The sequence below is a fragment of the Microcebus murinus genome, chromosome 22 (genome assembly GCF_040939455.1).
Source record: "Microcebus murinus isolate Inina chromosome 22, M.murinus_Inina_mat1.0, whole genome shotgun sequence".
Classification (NCBI taxonomy): domain Eukaryota; kingdom Metazoa; phylum Chordata; class Mammalia; order Primates; family Cheirogaleidae; genus Microcebus; species Microcebus murinus.
In genome coordinates, this window is record NC_134125.1 from 26,941,160 (window position 1) to 26,963,607 (window position 22,448).

The window sequence follows — 22,448 nt, forward strand, 5'->3', positions numbered from 1 at the left end:
TCTTTTTATTGAGAAAGAGTCTCACTCTATTGCCCAGGCTGGAGTGCAGTGGTGTCATCATAGCTCACTGCAGCCTCCAACTCCTGGGCTCAAGTGATCCTCCTGCCTCAGCCTCCCAAGTAGCTGGGACTACAGGCATGCGCCACCATGCCTGGCTAATTTTTTATATATTTAGTAGAGACGGGGTCCTGCTATTGCTCAGGCTGGTCTCAAACTGCTGACCTCAAGCCATCCTCCTGTCTCTGCCTCCCAGAGGACTAGGACTACAGGGGTGGGATACTGTGCTTGGCCCTACAAAGCCCCTTCATGGGACACTGATTCTGCAGGCCAGGCCCTAGCTGGCTGGGTTCTAGTGTCATGTGTGGCTCAGGGGCTCCCAGGCATAGCTAGGGGCGTAGCTCTGCTCAGCACTGTTGTTCCTGTGACCAGGCCAGGGGCGCCTGTTACCCCCCACCCCATGGGACATCTGCCTGCCCAGGAAACTGGGACGGGGTATCAGCCTTCACAGCATCTCTGACCAGACAAGCACTGGTCAGAAGGATGGGTGGACACGGCCACACAGTGGTGCCAGCCCTTCTGGGTCCCCGTGTGGCACTGAGCAGAAGCACCTTCCCTAAGCCAACCTGGCCTTGCTCATGGGAGAGGAGGCTCAGACCGGCCATGGCATTCCTGTAGCTGCCCAGCTGGTGAAGCAGTGAAATGGCATTGGTTTGTGTCTACCTAAACCCAGAGCTGCCCCTGTTCCCAAAGTAGGCAGACTGCCCACCACCTCCAAGGCTTGCCACGGCCCCAGGTCCCAGACTAGGGACAAGGATGGAGTCTGTCCTGGCTGAGTCCACCTGTGCCCAGACCAGCCCTGGCCAAGACCCCACTCCCGGGCTTAGGGCCCATGCCAAGCCCCCAGAAGCCAGCCCCCTTCTCTGACTGTATAGAGAGATCACCAGCGAGCACAGGGGCCAGGAACAGAGCCCACGCTGGGGCCATCGCCACTCAGACAAACGCAGCCCTCATCACTGGCCACTGACCACAAAGAATCCCAGCCACAGAGTACAAAAAGTTCCTTTGTCGCTTTTTTTTTTTAATTTTTAAATTTTCTTACAAAAATTTAGATGTTTACCAATACAGTCTTATTTTGGTTTCGTTTTTAATGCTTTTTGTCAGTGTTTTTCTGGTTTTTTAAATCACAAACAGCAGGCACTGAACAGCAGTCCCCCGCCACTGCTACTCTGGGTTCTGGGCGGATGCAGCAGCCTCGGCCCCAGAAGAGTAGGCGCAGGGAAGGGAACCACTGCACGGGGTCCCACGCATCTGCAGGACTCCAAGGGCGGGTAGGGGGCACACGCAGACTGGCCCCTATCTTGCTGCCTTCAAAGCCTCCCTTCCTGGGGCCAGGCCTCCCTCTGTGGTCTGCCTGCCATGCAGGGTGGCCCAGGGGAGCGCCCCTGCCCTCCACGTCCAACTTCTTTCCCTTGCCCCCCTCCCTGCTTGGCTGCCCGCCCCTGGGGCCTCCACCACCAGGTCTAGCCCACTCCTCTCAGGCACTGTTTGTGCAGGGGCGTGCCCTCCTATCCCGCCAGCCCCAAAGCACAGCCAGGCGCCCTCCCCTAAGCCTCCCTAGGCCCCGCCCCGGCAGCCCAGCAGGCCTCATCTGGAGCACACTCAGCACCCGGTCAGTAAACAGCTAACTCAGGCCTAGGGGGTGAGGTGGGGAGAGCAGAGGGAGGGAGGAAGGGAGGGTGTCCACAGTCAGGCCCTAGCTTGGACCAGAGGTGCTGCCAACCCCTGCCGCCAGGGCGCTGTGAGCTCCACCGCAGGGTCTGTTCAGGACGCCCCTTCGTGGGTGATCCAACCCCTAAGAACACGCAGCTGGGCCTGGGCCCTGTGGAGGGAGAAGGGGACAGTGCAGACGTGGGCGGGCAGTGGGGCCGACTGAGGAGGACCGGACAGCACGCAACCTCCCAGAAGGGTGGCTGCCTCCCTGGGCTGTGGATAGAGATGTGGATGAGGCAGCTGCCCTGCGTAGTGCGGGATGACCCTGAGGGTCTCGGCTCCACGGCTCATCCTGACTTGCTGATCCTCCTGGGGCCCTGTGCTAGGGGCACCTGAGGGTGTAGGACCGGCCTGCTCTGGCCCCATCTCCTTGAGGCCTTCATCCCACAGTGCTGGGGAGGGCGCTGCGGGCCCAGGAGCACCCTCCCTCTCTGACCTCGGTCTGGCCTTCCCTACTCCCGCGTCTGGGCCTGTTGCCCGGAGGCTGGGGTCCTGCGGGGGCCGGGGGCATGCAGGAATAGCAGAGCATGCAGACAGCGGAGACGAGTGGGAAGCCCCCGCCCAGAGGACGGGAAACAGGTGGACGGACAACCAGAAAGAGAACGTACCAGGCATGCAAGCTAGACCCAGGAATCAACGGGCTGAGGCTTAGCGTCCCCCACGGCGTCCACCAGCCTGACCGCGGGCCTGCTGGGCCCGGGGGGAGGGGCCTTCCTGCCAGGGTCGAGCTGCAGCGCACAGCGGACAAGTGGACAGGAGGGCGTTAGAAGCATAACAGAGCAGGTTAGTCGGAGCTCACGACGGGGCGGGCCTGGGCAGGGGGCCGGGCTGAAGCCAGAGTGCTGCAACGGTGGGCCTGCCAAGGCAGCACGGGGGCACAGGGTGGGGGGAGCCAAGCTGGTGTGGCTCATACGGGCCGGGATGGTGCGTGGACACACACAGGCCTGGCCACGGAGCCCGGGGACTGGCATGGAGCAGGCGGCAGGTGCTGCCCTCACCCAGGCATGCGCATGCAGAGGAGGGTGCAAACACTCTTGCTCGCAGGCTCTCTGGGGCTGTGCAAAGTGTGGCTGGGCAGGGCTCTGTTCCAGGCCCCCTCCCTCCTGGTGGGTGCAGTCCACAAAACCACTGGCACCCACAGACTGCCTGCCGTGAGAGGGCTTCCCGGGCTTGGCTCCACGGCCCAGCAGCCCCCAGTACCCAGACCAGACTCAGCAAGGTGTGGGCTACTCTCCAGGCCACCCCCACGCGTGGAGCCTCCCTGGGTGCCTGCCCACAGCCACTTACTTTCAAAGGCTCCTTCTCAGAGGCCTCCCCTGCAGAGCCACCGCCCCGAGCCCTCCGCTCCCGCTGGTCCACTGTGGAGTATCCATCTGTGGGGTGGGGCGGGGACTCTAAGCGGTGGGCCTATAAGGGCAGGTCTCCCTCCCAGCCTGGACAGGAGGCCCCAGGGACAGAGGGCTTTGGGAGACAGCTCCGCCCGCCCTGTCCTGGAGGCCTGGGCCAGCCCCAGCTCTCACCAGCGCCTGCCTCGCAGGGGTGTGGCCCTGCCTGTCCCTCATGGCAGCTCAACCTCCAGCTCCCCTCAGCTGGCCGGTTGGAGGCCCTGGCTGGCACTGACGGCTCCCTAGCAGCCCTGCTCCTCGCTTCCTGAGCACCCCAGATCTCTGCTCTCCAACCAACACCCCCCACAGCCATCCCACAGAGCCGGCAGACTCATGTCTGACCTCAGCTACTCCCAAGCGTGCCTGCACTCACCTGGGCCAAGTGCATCCATGGGGAACCCGTCTCGGCTGCCTGTTTTCTCGCTGCCTGCAAGGCATGGGGAGGTGACTGGTTGCCCACAGTGGTCGGGGGCCAGGCACACAGACTGCAGCAGGGCTGGCCTTGGCGACCCTGATGCCCTGATACTAAGGCCTTTGCTTCCTTTTACCCAGCCTGTCAGCGGACAACCCCCCGCCGCCAACGTGACACAAACGCAGATGCCACAGGGAGTCCCCAGGAGACCAGCTATGGGACCATCTGGTGGCAGAAGACCTGTCTACTCCGACCCCCACCATCCACCAGCCAGGACTCACCAAGGCTCTTGTCTACCAAGGGCAGTGTGCTGTCATCAAAGCCCCCAGGGCTCGGTGCCCCCTTGGGTCCCTTAGCAGCAGCAGCTGCCGACTGGGGAGACACAAACACAGGTGGGGAGTGAGGTCGGGGCGCTCTGGCTTGGGGTCCAACCCGGTGGAGTGAGGGAGACCCGGCAGACTGCACCTGGAAGCGCGCTTTAGTCCAGCCATCCCTCTGCAGGGCGCCGCGCAGCTCCTTGTAACTCCACACAGCCTGCAGCACGTGCGACGCCGCCTTCGCCTCACGCACCGACTGGCTGCAGCGGGCAGGGCAGGTCAGTGGGGCGGGTCAGCATGGACCCTCCGCAGCAGTGCCCAACCCCGCCCTGGCCCCACCTGGACGCGACGAGGGCCACTAGCGCAGGAACACCGCGGGCCTGCAGCAGCGAGCGCGCGTTGTCCAGGCTGTCGCACACGATCTCGTGGATGGTGTTCAGCACAGCCACCACCGTGTCCTCCTCCAGGCGGGCCCCGGGCCGCGCAGGTGCCTGCGCACTTCGCACATTGCGCACCAGCTCCGCCATGGCATAGCTCCCTGGGGGTGGGGCAGGGTTAGGGCATGCCTCCAACCAGCCTCTGGGGTGGAGCAGGGATCAGGCCCCGGAACACGCAAGACCCCTGCGAACAGGGGGCTGAGCTAAGGGGATGGGACCGGGACCCCCAAACCACCCATCCCTCGGGCACGAAGGCAGGCCCCCGGAGCTGCCTGCCCGGTTCCGCGCCCAGGCCTGCCGGGCCAGCTCCTCACCGATGAGGTCCTTGTTGCGCCGGTCCAGCGAGAGGTTGCGCAGGGCGATGGCGACAGCGCGCACCACCTTGTCGGTCTCGGACTGCAGCAGTTCCACAAGCACAGGGAGCCCGCGCTCCTTGCGCACAGTGGCCCGGATGTAGGTGGCCCACTGCGCAGTGGGGGAGGGGTGGGGCTCAGTGGCAAGGGCCAGGCTCGCTCCTGCCTCTGGACCAGAACGGTCCTGTTCCCCTACCTGGTCCTGTTCCCTACCCGGCAGAGCCCTGACGCCACCTCCTCCGAGCGGCCCCACCTCCGTCCAGAGCGCGGCCTGCAGCCCACGTGCCCCTACCCTCCCTGAGCTTGGGCGCTGGAGACCCTCAGCTCCCGCCAGCCCTGGCCCTCACCATCCAGTTGCCCGCGCTAAGGTTCTGCAGGGCACCGGCGGCAGCCTCGAGCGTGTTGAAGTTCCGGCTCTCGGTGAGGAGGGAGAGGTAGAGACGCACCACCTCAGGCTGGTACAGCAGCTCGAAGCCTAGGGAGAGCAGCCGCCACCCACGGTCACCCGTCTCCCCTCCTGCCCAGGGCCTGGGTGCGCTGGGGCCAGGGCCGGGTGCAGAGCAGCTGCGCAATGCTGTTTACTAGCAGTGTAGCCAGAGAAGGGAAGCGATCCACTTCACAGAGGAACAAACTGAGGCGTAGTCCATGCGACTCGCCAGGCAGCAAAGGCAGCCCAAGAACTTGGGGTGGGGAGGAGGGGGCAACCAGGGCCCCACCCCTAGCAACAAACTCCACCGTCCCTGGCAACAGGGCTGTCTCTGCAGGGGACAGACTGTGCAACCAGGGCCACGCCCCTAGCAACAGGGCCCGGGTTGGAGGTAACTGAAGCTGTGCAACCAGGGCTCCGCTCCTGGCAACAGGGCCCCGGTTGGTGGTAATGGAAGCTATGCAACCAGGGGCCCGCCCCTGGCAACAGGGCCCTCCCTCCCTGGCAACAGGGCCCGGGTTGGTGGTAAATAGAAGCTGTGCAACCAGGGCCCAGCCCCTGGCTACAAGGCCCGCGTTGGAGGCAACTGAAGCTGTGCAACCAAGGTCCCGCCCCTGGCAACAGGGCCCGCCTTCGCAGGGAACAGACTGTGCAACCAAGGCTCCGTTCTGGGCGGCAGGGCCCGCCTAGCACAAACTAACTGAGGCTGTGACCAGGGCAGCTGCCCTAGCAACAGGACCCGCTCTCCCCAGCGAACACTCCAGGCTCCCCAGCAACCGGACCTGCCCTGGTGCCCTGCAGTCTCCAGAGAGGAGGCACCCAGGCAGCCTTCCAGGCCTGCCTGTCCCCACATGGGGGATTGTGCCTGGCTGCAGACATTGCCTCCGTCTCCTGTCCTGCCCCCGTTCCCACCTCTTCCCCAGTTTTCACACCCCAGTGCCCGCTGTGCTCCAGCCCCCAAACACTCACATTCACCCCTCTCAAGGCATCTGCATAGGCTGCTGCTCTGCCTGTATGTGACCCTTGTCCTCAGACCCCCACGCAGGGCCCTCCCCCTCCACCCCACTTGGGGACCTGCTGGTCTTCCCACTTGCAGGGCTGGCCAGGCAGACCTCTCTCCCTCAAGCTGGTTCCCAGGGCCAACACTGCAGGATGCCACAGACCTGGGGACAGGAAGGACAAGCTGGGCAGGCTGAGTCCCTCTGGCCCAGCCCCTGAACCTGAGTCTGACCATTCCTGCCTGGTTCCCAGTCCGCTTGCATGAACCCCAGCTCTGTGGCTGGCACTGGAGGCCCTGCCTTCACTGGGGGACTCCCCCAACCCTGCCCACCTGCAACTGCTGTGTGGCCGTGGAAGCGCCTGGCCTCTCTGCCTCTCTACCCACCTTGCCTGAAATGACACTGATTCCAAACACTCCAGCAGGTACCCTGGGACTGGACTATACTCTGGGGAACCCCATACCTCTGGGCCTCGGTTTCCCCATTTGATCCCTGCCTGATGGCTTAAAGGTTCACCGTGGGGACAGTCCTAGGCCCAGGTTTCCCCAAGGGTGCAGGGTATGCCTCAGCCCACTCACCCTTGGCAGCCTCGGGTCTCTTAGGCAGGTCCAGCGTGTCAAAGTTCTGGTCCACCTCACCATCCTTCTTCCCTGGAAAGCAAGGCAGGGCAGGAGGTCAAGCAGACCTAGTTGGGGACAGGAGTGTGTCAGGAAGGTTGGAACAGCCCTCTCCTGACCAGGCCCCAAAGAACACTCTGTATCCAGTATGGGAGTAGAGCCCCACTCTCAGAGTTTGAGCAGGTGGGTTGGCCCAGAGGACAGCAGTGGCAGTGGGGCCTGGGGACATCCCAGCCTTGCCCCAATCCCCTGGGACTATCTCCCACCAGGGACTGAGAGCCTTACACAGACCCTCCCCATGGCTCTCTGGCGGCCACTACGTGTGCAGCTGAGACAGCCGGGAGCCCAGGTGGGGCGGCAGGTAGTTACAAGCAGAGAGTTGACAAGACAGGACTTGCCTGGATCACACAGAGGGCAGGGTTAGACCAAGAGCTTTCCCAAGGGGAAAACTCTCCCAGTCTAGGGCCAGGACACTGTCCCAGGCTCTTTCAGGCAGCAGAAACCCCCATACCCAGGCTGAAAGCCCACAGCAGCCCCAGGTAACACTAGTGGGGCCCAAGTGTGCACATTCCCCAGACAGCGAGCTAGCTGCCTCCAGCCGCTGTCCCCATGTCAGATGAGAAAGATTCTCTCCTCTGGGAAGGCAGCAGAGCTGAGCTCAGATGATCTGCCCCCCAACCCCTACCCTCATGGGACCTTTGTGCTGTCTCCCCAAGCCACACACCACCCATTCCATCAGAGGGGCAAACTCTGCTCCCTGGTGCTCCTAGGGACAAACACCCTGGGCCCTGCCCACCCTCTGCAAGTCTGAGGTTAGGGGCAGCTGGGGTGCACATTCCTGCCACTGTCATAGAGATGGCGGCCAGGTGCTGAGACCAGGGCTGGCGCAGACGAGGCTGGAAGGTGCTTCCCCCTTCCCAGGAGCCCACTGCACCTGCCAGGCCTGGACTGCAGGACAGGCAGGGACTCACCTGGAGGGAACCACTCCTCTGGGCAGCAGGAGGAAGCACAGGAGAGAGGAGAGGAGCCTGAGTGAAAGGTACCCCCATGCCCTCCCACAGGCCTTGGTTTCCTATTGTACACCCTGGCCAGAGCAGGCAGCATGAGGAACCTCACCCTAATTACTTCTAGGGGCTGAGCACCTCCCAGTGAGACAGGGAGGAGAGGCTGGGGGTCGGTGAGGCAGGTGAAGGTAGCAGTGCACAGGCGCCACTGCAGCCACCAGGGATGTGGGTCCCAGGAACCTACACCCTGCAGGTGTGAGGAAGGGTGTGCAGGGCGATTGCCCAGGCGGATGGGGGCTGCCACTTGGGCTGGTCAGGATCTACAGCTGCTCTGTGAGTGGCCAGCAGGTGGCATCAGTGGCGCTTTCAGAGCCCTTCCCCAGAGTGGAGGGGCTGGGGCTGGGCACAGGTAGGACCACCTCATGGTTTCCCCTGTGCCCTCCTGGGGGCCCCACTGTGTAGACAGGGGAGGCAGGGCTTGAGTCCCACACCCTGGCCTGTCAGTGGTAACCCGGGGTAGTATACCGTCCTCTGCTCGCTGCTCCCCAACCTGCCTGTTGGGGACTGACCAGGTGTCCTCTGGCCCACGTCTGCTGCCTGCCATGGGTTCAGAGAGCCTTCAGCCAGGGCAGGGGTCTAGAGTGGTATCCCAGCCTCACCCACCCACCTTTGGCCTTCTTGCCACCGAAGCAGCTGGCATCATCCCGCCTCCTGCGCTGGGGGCCTGTGGCATTGCCCAGGGGCCCGGGCTCGGCCTCCTGGTACCTGTCGGCTCCAGGCACCTCCTTGTGCACATGGTAGGACAGGTTCCGCATGATGCACACGCAGTTCTCCACTGACTGTAGGGAGAGGCCAGCGGCTGGGGCGGGGCCACTGGGCATGGGGACTGCAGCCACCCCCCCAAGAGCCCTAGGCACAGAGCAGACCCTCAGCCACCGCGGTCCCAGAAGTGTGGGATGGGGCCCTCAGCGAGGGCCACACAGCCCAGAACCTCGCTGGGGAAGATCACACTTACTTCACAGTGTGGCCGCTGTGAAAAAGGCCACGTCCAGTGCCCACCCCAGACTGTGTTGCCCAAGGGCCTGTTCCTGCACTGCCCTCTCCCCCGCTCTTGGTGGGAGGCTGTGGGCCTGCCCCACCCTGCCTGGCCCACCTTGTTGTCCGTGTCCTTTCTGCCCACAGCCGACTGCAGGGCATGCAAGAGCGCGTCCACCAGCCCTTCACACTCCCGGAGTCGCCGCCGGGCCTCGGCGCCATCTGAGCTCACGTTCCTGGGTGGCCAAGAGCAGGCCTGGTGACTCCTGGCCCCCATGGGAACTCCCCCAGCCACAGCCCAGCCTCGGTTACTTGTCTTCATCTCTGAATAGGCCCCACTGCCCCCCTGGGGCTACTGGGACAGGACACCCAGCCTAGGGCACAGGGAACAGGGGGCCAGGGGCCTAACTACCCCCTAGTCCCAGGAGGTACACCCAAGCCTGGCAGCTCCTTGGGGAACAGGCGGCTCACTGGCTCCCACTTGGACTGGAAAGGGACAGAGATGGGCCCCAAGAGGAAATTCTGTGTACCCCACCTCCATGCCAACAATGGGTCTGGGCCCTCATATGCCCCGAGGTCAGGACCCCACAGGGCTGCAGGGGCACATCCCGATGGACAGGCAGGCTGTGGGACCAGGGCTCTGCCTGAGAGGTCTCTGCAGGGGTCCCCAGGGGCAGAGGTCACAGGGAGGTGTGATGAGACCCCAAGGCAGATGGACATGAGGGTCCAAGCGTCCCCCAGCTGTGGCGGTTCAGGGTAGGGGCTGTGTGCTGGGCAGGGCTGAGCACTGCAGAGCCGGGAGACCTGGGCGGTGAGCACCGCTCCACCAGGCTTCACTCCACGTCTGCACACTCACACCATGGCTTCGAAGCCCGAGATGTGGGCGGCTCACCGCCCTCCCTGCGACCAGAAGAATGGCCCAGGGGTGCGTGTGGTCAGGCACCCAGTCACCCCATGGGAGCATGCTGCCTGGGCAGGAGCTGCCCGCACCTCAGGCAACCTGACGTGTTCTTGAAGACAGTCGTCCACTCGGCATCTCGAGGCTTGGAGTCCTCATTGGGCTCGAGCTCCCAGCCTGAGTGGGGCACGATGACCTCGTGGGTCAGTGTCTGCAGGCCATGGTCAATGATGACCATCTTCAGGGGCTCATAGGACGACAGGTTCCAGAGCGTGCCTGTGGACACGACCGGCCAACCATGCTGACCACAGGCATCCCTCCTCCCTCCCTGCCCAGGTGGCCATGCCCAAGACCCACCCCACCCTCTCCGTGCCCCAGCTCACACACAATGGCAGAAGTGACAAAAGCCAGGGGAGCTATGGGGCTGTCCTGGCCTGGACGAGATGTGTGGACAGCACCAGGCTGCAGCTCCCAGCTGGCAAGGAGCCCCAGAGGAGGGGTGCGGCAGGGCTGCCCTTTCCCCCATTCCTTGCTATGTGGGCACGTGAGGCCACAGGTAGCTCCGCCTGTCCCTCAGGTCCCACAAAGTGCAAGGCCCAGGGCAGCTGCGTTGGGGATGTGGGGCCATGCCGAGGGGCCTGCCTGAGGGCAGAGGGACTGGGGACCCGCCCTAATGGCTGGGCCTGACACCTGCCTCCCAGGCAAGCTGTCCCAGAGCCGGGTTACCCGACAACCTGGGTGTTTTACTGGCCACGAGCCCTGAGTGGCCTGGTACCTCCCCAACCCAGCCTTGCGCCCCTCTTCCCAGGGGTGGCCAGCACAGCTGGGCCCACTCACCAGTGACGAGTTCGCGGACCTCGTTGTCCCTGGCAGACCGCAGCAGGCGCACCAGGGCAGGCACACCACCGCAGTCCCGGATGGCAGCCTTGTTGTCAGTGTCGCGGCCATAGGAGAGGTTGCGCAGCGCCCCGCAGGCCCGGCGCCGCACCTCTGCCCGAGGGTGGTCCAGCAGTGCCACGAGCAGTGGCAGCCCCCGCAGCTGCCGCACGCGCCGCTTGACGCCCTCATTCTCAAAGCACAGGTGCTGTAGGTAGGCGGCCGCGTTGGCTTTCACAGGGTCCACAGGGTGCCGCAGCATGGCCAGCACCTCGGGAAGCTCAGGGTCCCGCCAGCGCGGCTCCTTGCGGGTACTGTCCACTGAGGGTGAGCGACGGGCCAACCGGTCCAGGCTGCCCAGGCTGCCCCGTTCCGGCTGGGCCAGGGGCGCCGTCACCACTGGGAACGCAGGCCGCTCGTCCAGCAGCTCGCCGCCGTCATCCGCTGCGTCCTCATAGGCCCTGTGCAGGCAAGTGGAGCGCATGGACATCCTGACAGCAGCGGCCAGCCCTACCTCCGAGCTGCCCAGCACAGCCTCTCCAGGGGACTGTGAACCTACCCAGCAGGGCTGGGCTGCAAACATCTGCACTTTGGCCCCGAGGGAGGGAACGCCGAGACTGACAAGCAGCCCAACAAGAATGGACTCAGAGGCCGGGCGCGGTGGCTCACGCCTGTAGTCCTAGCACTCTGGGAGTCCGAGGCGGGAGGATCGCTCAAGGTCAGGAGTTTGAAACCAGCCCAAGCAAGAGCGAGACCCCGTCTCTACTAAAAATAGAAAGAAATTAATTGACCAACTAAAAATACATATACAAAAAATTAGCCGGGCATGGTGGCACATGCCTTGTAGTCCCAGCTCTTCAGGAGGCTGAGGCAGCAGGATCACTTGAGCCCAGTTGGAGGCAGAAGGATCACAGCCCAGTTGGAGGTTGCTGTGAGCTAGGCTGACGCCACGGCACGCTAGCCTGGGCAACAGAGTGAGACTCTGTCTCAAAAAAAAAAAAAAAAAAAGAATGGACTCAGAGCCATTGACAGAGCCAAACCCCAGCTGCCAGCTGCCAGGGCTCGCATCCATCCCAAGACAGGGAGCTCACTCACTCCTGTCACAGGCAGTGTCCCCCATCCTGAGCCAAACGTATTTCTGCGGAATGTCTGTCTACAACTGGGGAGGGGCACCTTCCTTCCACAAAACCACCCCATCTCCCCACAAGGCCCATCTCCAGCTGGTGCCAGGATGTGGAGGAGTGGGCGGCTCTCCTCCTGGCTCCCTACAGCCATCCCAGAAGGGTCATCTGAGGGGCATTCAGGTCGCCGCCCCTTAGGGCACAGCATGTCCTTGGCTCTCAGTCACCCTGTGGGCTGTCGTTATCAGACTCACTTCCCAGGGCAGGGACTGCGGCTGGAGCAGTCAGGGGACTGGCCCGGGGTCACACCGTGGAATCCAGACCTAGGCTGTGGTCACAGTCCCACTCTGCAGATACAGAAACTGAGGGCGGAGGGGACAGAACCAGAGGCTGTGACGGAAAGGCCAGGGGCTCTAGACTTCAGTGACTACTGTGCATGGAGGAAACTGAGGCCCGGGAAGAGTGTGGGGCCTCTCGTGCTCGGGTCTACATGGCCATCTGGCTGAAGCAAAGGCAGCAGGTGCTGGGCGCCGTCACCAGACCAGCTTCTCCCATGCCCTAGGCCCAAGGGAGGGTGCCCAGCCTGACTTCTACTGCCTCGGGGCCTGCCCTGGCGACTCTTGTGCACCAGAGCTGGGGCCAATTCAAACTAAAGTGTCCCTGACTAGCTCGACCCCTGCAGCTTGACCACCTGTGGGCTATCCTGCAGCTGGGGGGCCAGGAGGCACTTTCCGGGAGGAGGCAGCCACAGGGGACGGGTGCTCACCTGGTGCGAAGGCCCCGCCCACACTCAGGCCTCCTCCGTGTGGCTGTGCCATAGTCAGGCTCCAGCTCAGGGCCGCCCTCATCATCAGCGGCCAGGCTGCGAGTGTCATCCTCCAAGCCATACGGCTCTGCCTGGAAGTGCTCAGGCAGGGAGCGGCCGCCCAGTGGCCCGGGCTCAGGGCCGGCGGGAAATGCCTCACGGCGGCCAGGCAGTGTGAAACAGCCATCAGCAGGGCCGGGGCCAAGGGGGCCAGTGCGTGGGGGCCGCACACCCAGCCCCCGTGACAGGCTGCCGTAGTTGGGGCCGTCCCGGGGCTCCGGGCCATCGGGAAAGCCGCCCCCGCTGCTGAGGTAGGCTCGGGAGAGCGTGGCAGCCGGGCCTCCACCACGCAGCAGGAAGTGCCGGTCCAGGGGTCCATCAGCAAAAGGGCCTAGCGGGGGTCCACCATCCAGTAGGGGGAGTCCGTCTGGGCCCAGGGGCACCTGGCGTACCGTCCGCGTGGTCACCGTCTTGACCGTCTTGGTAACCTGGTGGACAAGGAAGTGGCCAGTGGGCTGGGCAGCCCAAGAGTCCTGGAAATTGCTGTGGTGGGGCCAGGCCGGCCTCTAGGGGGCTGCTCATGTGCCCACTCTGCAGACCGGACCGTGGCAGCCGCTCGGCCACTCTCCCGTTGCCTGGGCCCAGCCGTACCTTGGTCTCAGTGCGCCGGGTTGTGCCGTCCTCGGATGTGACGATGGACACATGAGAGGTGGGTGTGCCGGGGTCCTCTTCCACTGTCACCGTCTCCTCCAGCACCTCAGGGGCCTCTGGCATCGTGGCCAGCGAGGCCTGGCTGCCTGGGCTCTGCTCCTGGAGCAAGGGGCATTGTTGCAGGACAGGACCCACTGCCCACACACGCCTGGCAGGCAGGGCCCCAAGCAGGCCTCAGTGTGTGCCTCTTCCCTGCCTCCAGGCCCACTCACTCCAAGGCCTATCCCCATCTGAGCGATCGAGGACGGTGGTGTGTCCTTGCCTTCTGAACACTAAAGTGCTAAGCATGTCCTGTCACCCCACCCCAGGCCTCATCAGGCTGAGTTAGCAGGTAAGGCCACAGGTCCCGGGGGTGCAGTCTTGAGGGGGTGCCTCCTGACCTGCAAGGCCTGGCTGCCACCTGCTCCTCCAGGCCCAAGGAGGCTCCAAGTGGGACCTGCAGGACACCCCCCAAGGTCAACTGCTACCCAACAGGGCCCTCATGGTGTCAGGGGTCTCCTCCCTGCCCCACCCCAGAAGCCCCAAGTGCAGAAGCCTTGGGGAGGGGCATTTCTAGCACTGCTCACCGACTGCTGTGGCTGTGCCCAGATTCCTGCTACCAAGGCCAGCCAGACGCCCTCAAAAGGCAGAAATATCCACTCCCAGAATGCCCTATGCACCCAGAGCACCAAAATATCCTCACTCCCTCCACCCCGGGCATTCTCGGGTGTCAAGTGGGCAGGGCCTGGCCCTCCCTCAGGCCCCCAAGTGACTGACACCCTGGGTATCGTATTGGATGTTAGAAATATGGTGAATTCAGGCCCAGGGCCACTCTTGACACCAACCTGCAAGAGGTGGCAACAGTCCAATTCGAAGCGAGACTGCTCTGAGCACAGGCCCTTCAGAGGCCCACGTGCCTACTGGCCAGACTTGTCAGTGGGGAAACTGAGGCACAAAGATGGCACACTGGCCCACATTAGAGCCAGGTCCGACCCCTTCTATGCTGGGGACCCGAGACCCTCAGTCTGCCGCTGGGCCTCTGACCACACCGGCCAAGGCATCAGGGCCATGCTGCACCAGAGTCTGGGATCAGCACCCAGCTAGGACAGGAAGGGGCTGAAACCCAAGCTGTGGGGGCGGGTGAGGGAGACACATTCCCAGGCAGCCTGAGCCGGGTCAGGAAGAGGACAGGCCTCCCTCCCCAGCCCAGGCCCCAGGCCTTGCAGGGAAGGCCTCTTGCCCGTGCCCCCTGGGGCCTGCACGTACTCTGAGCTCCACCTGGCTCCATCCTAGGCCTGGGAGGTGAGCCAGGCAAGGTGGCCAGGGCTGCCCTCAGGACCTGCCTGCCAAGGTCGGGGTCTGATCCTAGAGGAATGCTTGACCCCTGATGCGTGCAGTGCGGGGTCCAGGGAGGAGCTAGGACAGGTGCAGACCTCAGGCTCTGCTGAAACAGGAAAGACGAGGCCACAGAATGCCCCTCCCCCTCCCCTGCTGGAGCAGGACCTCAGAGGATGATAGATAACTTCATAGATGGGGAACTGAGGCCTGACTCAGTGGAAAGGATTCACCCAGAATGTCACAATGCTAGGGGGGTGTCTCAGGCACCGGAGGGAAGACAGTCTGGCCAGGGGGCCTCTGAGCCTCACCTAGTCCCTGTCCTGGGATGTGGGTGGTGGATGCCTGCTGGGGCCCTGGCCAGAGAGCGGCGACCCTGTTCCCTGGGAAAGAGAAATAGACTGAGGCCCGGAGTGAGGACAGTGGCAGGCTGCCAGGCAGGGCAGGCTGGGCTCTTCTCCAAGGGCCCTGGAGAGCCAGGACTGTCCCACAGGGCAGCCTGTTGCTGCTGGGGCCCGGCTGACCCATCCTATGTGGCCCCTGCAGGGGTGAATACGTGTCAGGCCCCAGGCTTTCTCTGCAGGGCCTGGGGCTGAGAAGTGGCAGCTCCGTGGTGGGGTGAAGGTTGTGGGGGGCAAGACTGAGGGGACGTTGCTCAGGACACTCTGCCAGTGGGATGCGGCCCCTCAGATTTACATATATTTGCATACACTAAACACTCAGAGGAGAGCCCCCTCATCCCTAGGTAGATGAGAGGGGTAAGGAGCAAAGGAAGGGAAAAATATCCGGGGACCTTGCTGCCACTCTGAGGCCCAGCTTACCCCTCCTACCCCAACTGTGGTGAGGGTCTGACCGGGCAAGAGCCTCGTGGTCCAGGAGAGCCAGGGCCCCCCAACAAGGCTGGCAGCAGGATCCCAAGGCCCCAAGAGTCTCAGCTGGCAAATGACCTCAGGGAGCTAAAAACAAATGATGACTTCACCCGGACAGGAGCGTGAGTCAGCTGGTGATCACGGGAAAGCCCGGTCCCCATTAACAGCTCAGGCACACATGCGTACACTCGGACAGGGATCTGGACACACACATGCACCTGACTTCCCAGGCAGAAACGCGTGCATGTGCACACGTGTGCGAGCACCCGACCAGGCACTCAGTCCCAGGCACAGCGACCTGCGTGCTCTCCTAACTGCCCAGCAAGTGCTCAGCACTCACGGCTCCCAAAGGCACTGGGTAAGTACACATATCCTCGTGTCTCCCTCCCATGTGTCCACACCTTCGTCCACACAAGGCCTCACATACTCTCAACACACACAGACGGGGGCCACCAACTCCCTTAGTCTCCAACCCAGGTATCCACTCTAGGGGTCTTAGAGCTGGTGGCAGATAAGGAAACTGAGGCCTAGGGTATTGAGAGACCCAAGGCCATCCTGTGGCTTGGGCTATGGGATGGTGGGCCAATGGCCAGCACACAGTTGGTCTTCGACAGAGGGGCTGGTCAGGATACCTGGATCCCTGCCTGGCCCCAGTGCCCTATTCCATGACACCGTGACTCTTGTGAACCTGCCCAGGCTGGCCCACTCTCAGGGGCCCCTGGCCCTGCAGCCACACACTGCCTCTGCTCCAGACATGACTCTGAGTTATTCCCCTCTGCACCCTAGACACAGGCACCATCCTGGACATCCCACCCCTAGCCCAACCCACCATGCTGTGTCCTGCCAACGTTCTCTCATCATCCCTCCCAGCCTCCCATCACTCATCTCTGGGGTCCAAAGCCCTCCCGTGGCTCTCCCACCTGTGATGCCTCAGGCACGGCCCAGAGAGGGGCTGCTGCTCAGGCCTGGGGCTTCCCATAAGCCCCCTTGGGCTTGTGAGAGGGGCTGGAGTGACCAGAGAGGTGGACCCATGCACCCCCCAACTGCTCTCAATAGGGTCCCCAGAGGCAGAGGGCTGAGCACAGCCTGAGGGCTCTGTGCCCCACCATGCACTTGGGGTTCAGCCTCCTCGCAGGGAGATGGGAAAGAAACAGGGTGCTAGGACCGTGGGACGTGCTGGGTAGCACCAGGGAATATCCAGATACAGGACATGGGGAGCAAAAACTCGAGATGTAGACCAACCAGAGGGGCCGCCACCTGGGCAGAGGCCCCTGACAGCCTCTGGATGGGTGTGGGGATGGCAGAGGAAGGGGCCGAGAAAACAAGCCAAGTCCTAATTTTGGGGTGAAGGGCTTAGCTGGGTCTGGAGATACCCATGTACCCACACCACCTGGATTTCACAGACAAGCACCCACCGTCGGTGTCCCGAAGAACCGACTGTAGGGGCGGGCACCCCACTCAGCCCAAGGCCCTGCTGGCACACATGGGAGAGGCTGAAGTGAGGCTGCACACCTGGCTCCCACACCCTGGGCCAGGCTCCCGAGGCCACAAGACGGCCACTGGATGAATGGAGGGGTGAGGGAGTGACAGTTCCACACCCCTAGCATGGCCCTCCCGGGTAGAGTCTGGGACAAGTCAGGCTGGCATCCCCCCCCAGGCAACAAGCCTTGGCCACCACGAAACGCCCTCTCACTTGGTGCCCATGGGCTCTGCCGAGCTCTCGGGACCAGGACCTCACCTCTGCACAGCAGCAGTGCACCTGCCAGGGCATGGCCCTGGGCAGAGTGGCCAAAGGCCACGCTGGGGAGCCAGCGGGTGAGAGAGGAGCACAAGGTTGTTACTCATCCAGGCTCTCCCAAGCCCAGCCCTGGATCATCCACCACAGTGATCATGATCCCCCCAACTGGCCCCTCCATCTCTGGCGCAGTGGCCGGGCCTTGGGGGGTCACACCAGGACTATACAAGTAGGCAGGTGTATGGGAGACCTGCCTCCCACCACAGGGGGTCTGCCATGGTCTTCCCTTTGCTCACCCTCAGTTTCCCTGCCTGTTACTGAATGTGACCCCCTCTGAGCAAAGTGCAGGCTGCTCCTTGTCTTCCCGTCCCCCTTGGTTTGGGGAGGCAGAGGCCAGGGTTTTCCTTGGAGACCCCCTCCTGCATCTACACGTGGGTGGGGCCAGCTTTCTCCCCTCCCCTCACGTGTACAGAGGGAGCTTCCATCAAAGCTCTGGAAGCTCCTTCAATTCCCTGGAGGAAGCTCCTGGGTAGCAGGAGGCCTAGCGGGCTTCCCTCTCCAGACTCAGCCTCGCCCTTGCACAGAGAACTGCTCGGGAAGGCTCTGCCCCTACCCGCTCCCCTAGCACCTGTCCCGAGTGCAGGCCAGGTTGCGCCCACCGGGCCCCTGCCCGTTCCGCACGCAGGGTCGCTCTGCTGGGTGGGGACTCACGCCCAGCCCCTGGGACGACTCCGGAGACCCTGCGGCCCCGCCCGCACGTCGGTGCGCCCAGCCGTCTTTTGCACCTTGGGAGCCACGCCACCCCACCTGGCCTGCCACAGCCAGGCGGGAGGCAGACAATAGCCGCCTCGGGCCGGCGGCTCTGAGGAACAAAAGCGGGTCCCCCGGGGCCGGGCCGGCTGGCGCGTCCTATCCCCCGCTGCCCGGCCCGGGCCAGCACCCCCCAGCCAAGTTCCCTCCAACCTGTCTGAGTTCGGCCGGCATCGGGCCAGGGCTCGGGGCGCGGGCCGGCGGCTGGACCAGGCTCGGCTCGGGCGCCTCGGCCGCTCGGGCTCGGCTCCGCGGACTCGCTGCCCGCGGGGCGGCCCTGGCGCGGTCGCGCCCAGCAGCCAATCGGCCGGGGCCGCGCCCAGGCGGGCGGGCCGGGCGCCGGGTCCCGCCCCACGGCGCGGGCGGGGCTCTGCGGCGGGGCGGGGCCAGGGGCTACCCCAAGCCCCCTCCCTGGCTCTGGGCGCTTCGTCCCTCCTGGCGGCAGGGATGACATTTTCCCAAGAGGCCACCCAGGGGAGGGGGCCAGGGAAGGGGGAGGGGCAGGGCTGGCGCCACCTTCTTGGGTCATACCCCACAGATTCAAGCCAATGGCTCCAGCATCATTAACTAGGAAACAGTTTCTGAGATGAAAAGAGCTAGAACCAGGCCAGGAAGGCTCAGCGGATATGGCGAGAGAAGGGGCCCCCACCCACTTTTCCCCAGACCCCACTCAGAAACTGAGCCTCTCCTGGGTCCGCTGTCTACCTCCACGACGTGCTACGTACACAGGTCAGCATGCCCGAGACTCTGGATGCCCACTGTGTGCCCGAGCCTCTGTTTCTCCACCTGCACAGGGGTGAACTGCCCCAACCACTGGCGCATTCTCCATCCAGGGCAGCCCTGAGTGGAGCCGCCCAGGGAAGTGCGGAGGAGGACCGGAACAGTACCCCAAGGGAAGGCGGCTCAGATCTTATGCCTAAGCTGGTTCTGTCTTCTCCATTTCACCAGCTGCTACTGTCCAGCCATGTACCCACCCTGGCTGAGCCTGAGGCAAGGGGCACCCTGCTGGTGCCCCTTCCCCTGGGTGGGGGTCAGCCCTGCTTCAGCTGGGTGTCTGGAGGAGGGGACCCTTCCTGCTGGAGGATGCAGGGGAGGTGGCAGCCCAGTGGGCACAGCGGCAGCACCCCAGCTCTGGCTCCCCCATCTCAGCCCTGGCTCTGCGCCTGTGGCTCACAGGTAGGCTGCCAGGCACTTCCTGATGAGATCAATCTGGGAAGCAGGTCTGCCATGAGGCAGCTGGGCCTGGCCAACCCAACGTGGCCCCCACCCCCGGCATCCCTGCCAGCCTACCCAGTTCAGCTGCAGCCCTGAGAATACATAAAATCAAGGGCTGGGGTGAAGTGGGGGATGGGCAGTGGCCGAGGTCTGACAGCCCTTATCTTTGAGGTTGGGGCAGCTCCAGGCTGTGGGAAAATCTTTCCGCCAGGGCGCCGGCCAGGGTGCTGTTGTTCTCCCACACTGCCTGTTTGTGGGCTGGAGAACAGAGCTGGTTCCAGCCTGGGAGGGTTGGACTGAGCACCCCAGTGCCTGAGGGGCAGCCTCCGGGTAGGGGCAGCCTCAGGGTCACTGGCTGCTACTGTCTCCATGCAGTCCAAGTAGAATGTTCTGCTTCCTCCCTCAATTTGGGGGTGCAAACTTCACCCTTGGCAATGTCTGCAGTCTGGTAGCTGTGGGGGTGGCTCCAGCACCCAGGCCTACTGGAGGCATCTCAGTACCAGGGGCTTGGAAAGAGGGCTCCCCAATAGGTCTGGGGTCCTCCAAAGACATTAATTTGGCTTTGACTGTGTACCCATGCTTGCCTGTGCATTACACATGTATCTCATGAGTGGACGGATGAACCATCAAGCCCCCCTGGGATACCAGTTTCCTTTCCTCCCCATAAGCCCCAGCGGTCTTGAAATTAACCAATGCCTGCTGGCTTGTGGTCCATCAGGATGCCTTGATTGCTTCCCCACCTGGCTGTTTTTTCACCCTCCCCAAGTCAATAGGGGGTTACCTGCAGGACCAGCTGTTGCCACGCCATCGGCAGGGGCTGCCCACTGCCCATGCCACCACTGCCCACACCAGGCTGCTGGGCACGCTCCAGCTGCAGGGCAACATGGCGCCGTTCCTGCTCCAGTGCTCGCGTCAGCCGCTCGAAGCGGGCTTCCTGCTCCTTCACCGAAGCCAGGATGCTGGCAGCCGAGTGCACGTTGCAGTCCTCCATGACCAGGGCGCCCACTAGCTGTGGGCAAAGCAGAGCAAGCTCAAGGTAGGCCAGGGCAGCGGCCAGGCAAGCCCGTGGCAGGCCCCCTGTCTACCCCATGCCCAGATCAGACAACTTACTCCCAGACTCCAGCATCCAGCTCTCTGGAGGGAAGCCGCATTGATTAAGTTCGAAATTAAAAGCCATTAATCCAAGGCTGGCCGGAAACCGCCAGCTCACTCCCTGTGGGGCCTGGGGCTCTGACCTGGCTCCTCCACCTCCTGCCAGGCCCAGCACAGCCACAGCACTGGGCATCCTGATCAGAGCACCCCGAAGGGCAGGAAGAGCTGGTGTGACGAGTGCTCGCTGCTGCCCAGGCCCTCTGCGACCCACAGCTTGTGCCAGCTCATCTCAATCTCACAGGGCACCCCAGCCCTGTCTCAACAGAAGTGGATGCCAGGGCCCAGAGAGGGTAGGGGACCTTGCATGGCCACACAGCCCATGCATGTGGCAGGGCCAGTGCAGGCAGCAAGCAGGGAGTGAGAAGCAGCTCCACTACCGCCAGGTGACTGGGACATCCAGGCAAGTTCAGGTGACCACAGCCTCTGGGCTCCAGGCAGCACTGACCAGGAGCGAGGGCAGCATCTGCTCCATGGGGTGGAGAGGACACCAAGGACAAGCCTGGCTAAGGTTCTGGCTGGGGCTGCACGAAGTTAGAGACCTCAAGCCTGCAAATGGCTGGTGGTGATGCCTGATCCGGCAGAGGAGAGCAGGGCCCGAGCCTCTGAGGCCCAGCGCTGGGGCAAGGTCAGGCTGGCTGGGCCCTGGCCCAGCACTGCCCTGGGGAGGCCCCAGAGCCCCTGGGGGGCAGGTGTGGCAGGCAGCTACAGTGACAAGCCAGCACTTTCCCTCCTGCTTGCTCCCTGGCTATGCAGCCTGTTTATTTTTCATGGGCAAAAAGAAACAGGACAAGTATATGGAGCTCAGACCTAGGCTCCCAGCAGCAGGCGAGGTATGGGACACATGGTCACACTGCCTGGAGCTCAGTGAATATGGCCCAGTGCCTGGCACTGCTCAGAGCCTCCTCCAGGCCAGTCTCCTCCAGCCCACTGAGGCCAACTGCATGGACCCCTGGCCCCTGCACCAACACAAGGGGCCGGCAGGGCTGTCCACTGGCCCAGAGGGAGGCAGCTGCAAGGACAGAGCCCTGGAGAGGAGAAGCCAGGCTGGGCTGAGCCATGCCAGTGCTAGTAGAGTGACAGGCTCAGTCTGGGGGCATGGGTGTACCTCAGAGTTGTGAAGGGGCACCACAGAGCCCAGTCCCACTGTGACAGCTAGGGAAACTGAGGCCCAGCTAGGGCAAGAGGTCAGCATATGCCCCAAAGCTGCTCTCTGCTTTCCCTGCACCTGTCACAAAAATTAAACTGCCAATATGACCTTCCAGGGAAGGTGGTGGGGCAGAGGAGCTGTTAAGTCAGCCACAGCAGGAAGAACAAACCAAACTCCCAAGGCAGGGGAGGCCCTCTGGGTATGAGGAATGCAGACTGGGTCGTTTGGCTACCAGGGCGTAAAGAGACAAACTGTAGGACCATGGTCACACAATGGTCACACAGCCCTCCTTGTACACACCCGTCGCTGCCCACCCACGGGCCCCAGCCCTGGTGTAGACACTCGGCCTTGAGCGTGTATGGACTGGACCTCCTGGTGGGTGAGGTGGGGCCGTCTTCCCTTCTGGGGTGGCAGGAGCCAGCTCACCTGAGCCCTCAGCTGAGTCTTGTCTGCAGCATCTGCCTATCTCAGCTGAACCTCAGAATCGATGACCAGAAGGGAACAGGACACTTTCCCTGAGTGGCAATGATCAGGACCACAGGGCAGCTCGTGGCCATGTGAACACAAGGTGGCTTACCTCCCTCCCTGTGCAGAGACACAGGCTCCTGCCTGACCTTTGGCTTCACCAGCATTGTGCCCTACCCCCCGAAATGACCTTTCCACTACCCCATTCGGTTCAGCTGGGACAAAGCAACTGCGTGTCTCCCAGGGGACATCCTGAAACACTGGCAAGCTTGAGGGCAGATCCCAGCAGCCACTCACGGGAGGAGTGGCTCCCAACAGTCCCAGCAGGAGGATGCTCTGAGCCCCGAAGGCTGCAGCTCAGCAGCTCAGTGGCCTGGAGAACAGCCCAAGGTGACAGCTAGTCAGACCAGAGAAGGCCCCAGCCCACTTCCCGACACAAAAACATGCATTGACACAGGTGACCCAGGCCAGAACCACAGAACAGCTTTTCAGATAGTAACTCAATACTAACACGTAACTCAATACTAACACGAACACATGATGTCACAGAAGGCAAAATGTTCACGAATTTTTAA

General features: G+C 63.2%; 1 protein-coding gene across 17 annotated transcripts in view; it reads right to left on the reverse strand.

The window, feature by feature from the left end:
• Positions 1–190: 190 nt before the first annotated feature.
• Positions 191–22,448, reverse strand: part of ARVCF (ARVCF delta catenin family member) — a 50,275-nt gene continuing 28,017 nt past the window's right edge. For 5 of the 17 annotated variants that reach the window (XM_012776566.3, XM_075996794.1, XM_075996793.1 and 2 more), the window contains 16 exons: positions 19,891–20,118; positions 13,107–13,265; positions 12,417–12,943; positions 10,491–10,990; positions 9,746–9,929; positions 8,874–8,991; positions 8,388–8,559; positions 7,688–7,705; positions 6,678–6,749; positions 5,022–5,149; positions 4,636–4,786; positions 4,224–4,422; positions 4,033–4,144; positions 3,849–3,939; positions 3,529–3,582; positions 191–1,879 (listed from right to left, as the gene is read on the reverse strand). In XM_012776566.3, the coding sequence (XP_012632020.1) occupies positions 1,671–1,879; positions 3,529–3,582; positions 3,849–3,939; positions 4,033–4,144; positions 4,224–4,422; positions 4,636–4,786; positions 5,022–5,149; positions 6,678–6,749; positions 7,688–7,705; positions 8,388–8,559; positions 8,874–8,991; positions 9,746–9,929; positions 10,491–10,990; positions 12,417–12,943; positions 13,107–13,265; positions 19,891–20,100 (2,904 nt within the window). In that variant the 5' untranslated portion in view covers positions 20,101–20,118 and the 3' untranslated portion in view covers positions 191–1,670. Of the gene's footprint in view, positions 1,880–2,377; positions 2,499–3,057; positions 3,144–3,528; positions 3,583–3,848; positions 3,940–4,032; positions 4,145–4,223; positions 4,423–4,635; positions 4,787–5,021; positions 5,150–6,677; positions 6,750–7,687; positions 7,706–8,387; positions 8,560–8,873; positions 8,992–9,745; positions 9,930–10,490; positions 10,991–12,416; positions 12,944–13,106; positions 13,266–18,047; positions 18,180–19,890; positions 20,119–22,448 lie in introns of those variants that run through there. The other 12 variants (XM_075996800.1, XM_075996799.1, XM_075996796.1 and 9 more) reach the window with 11 other exon arrangements.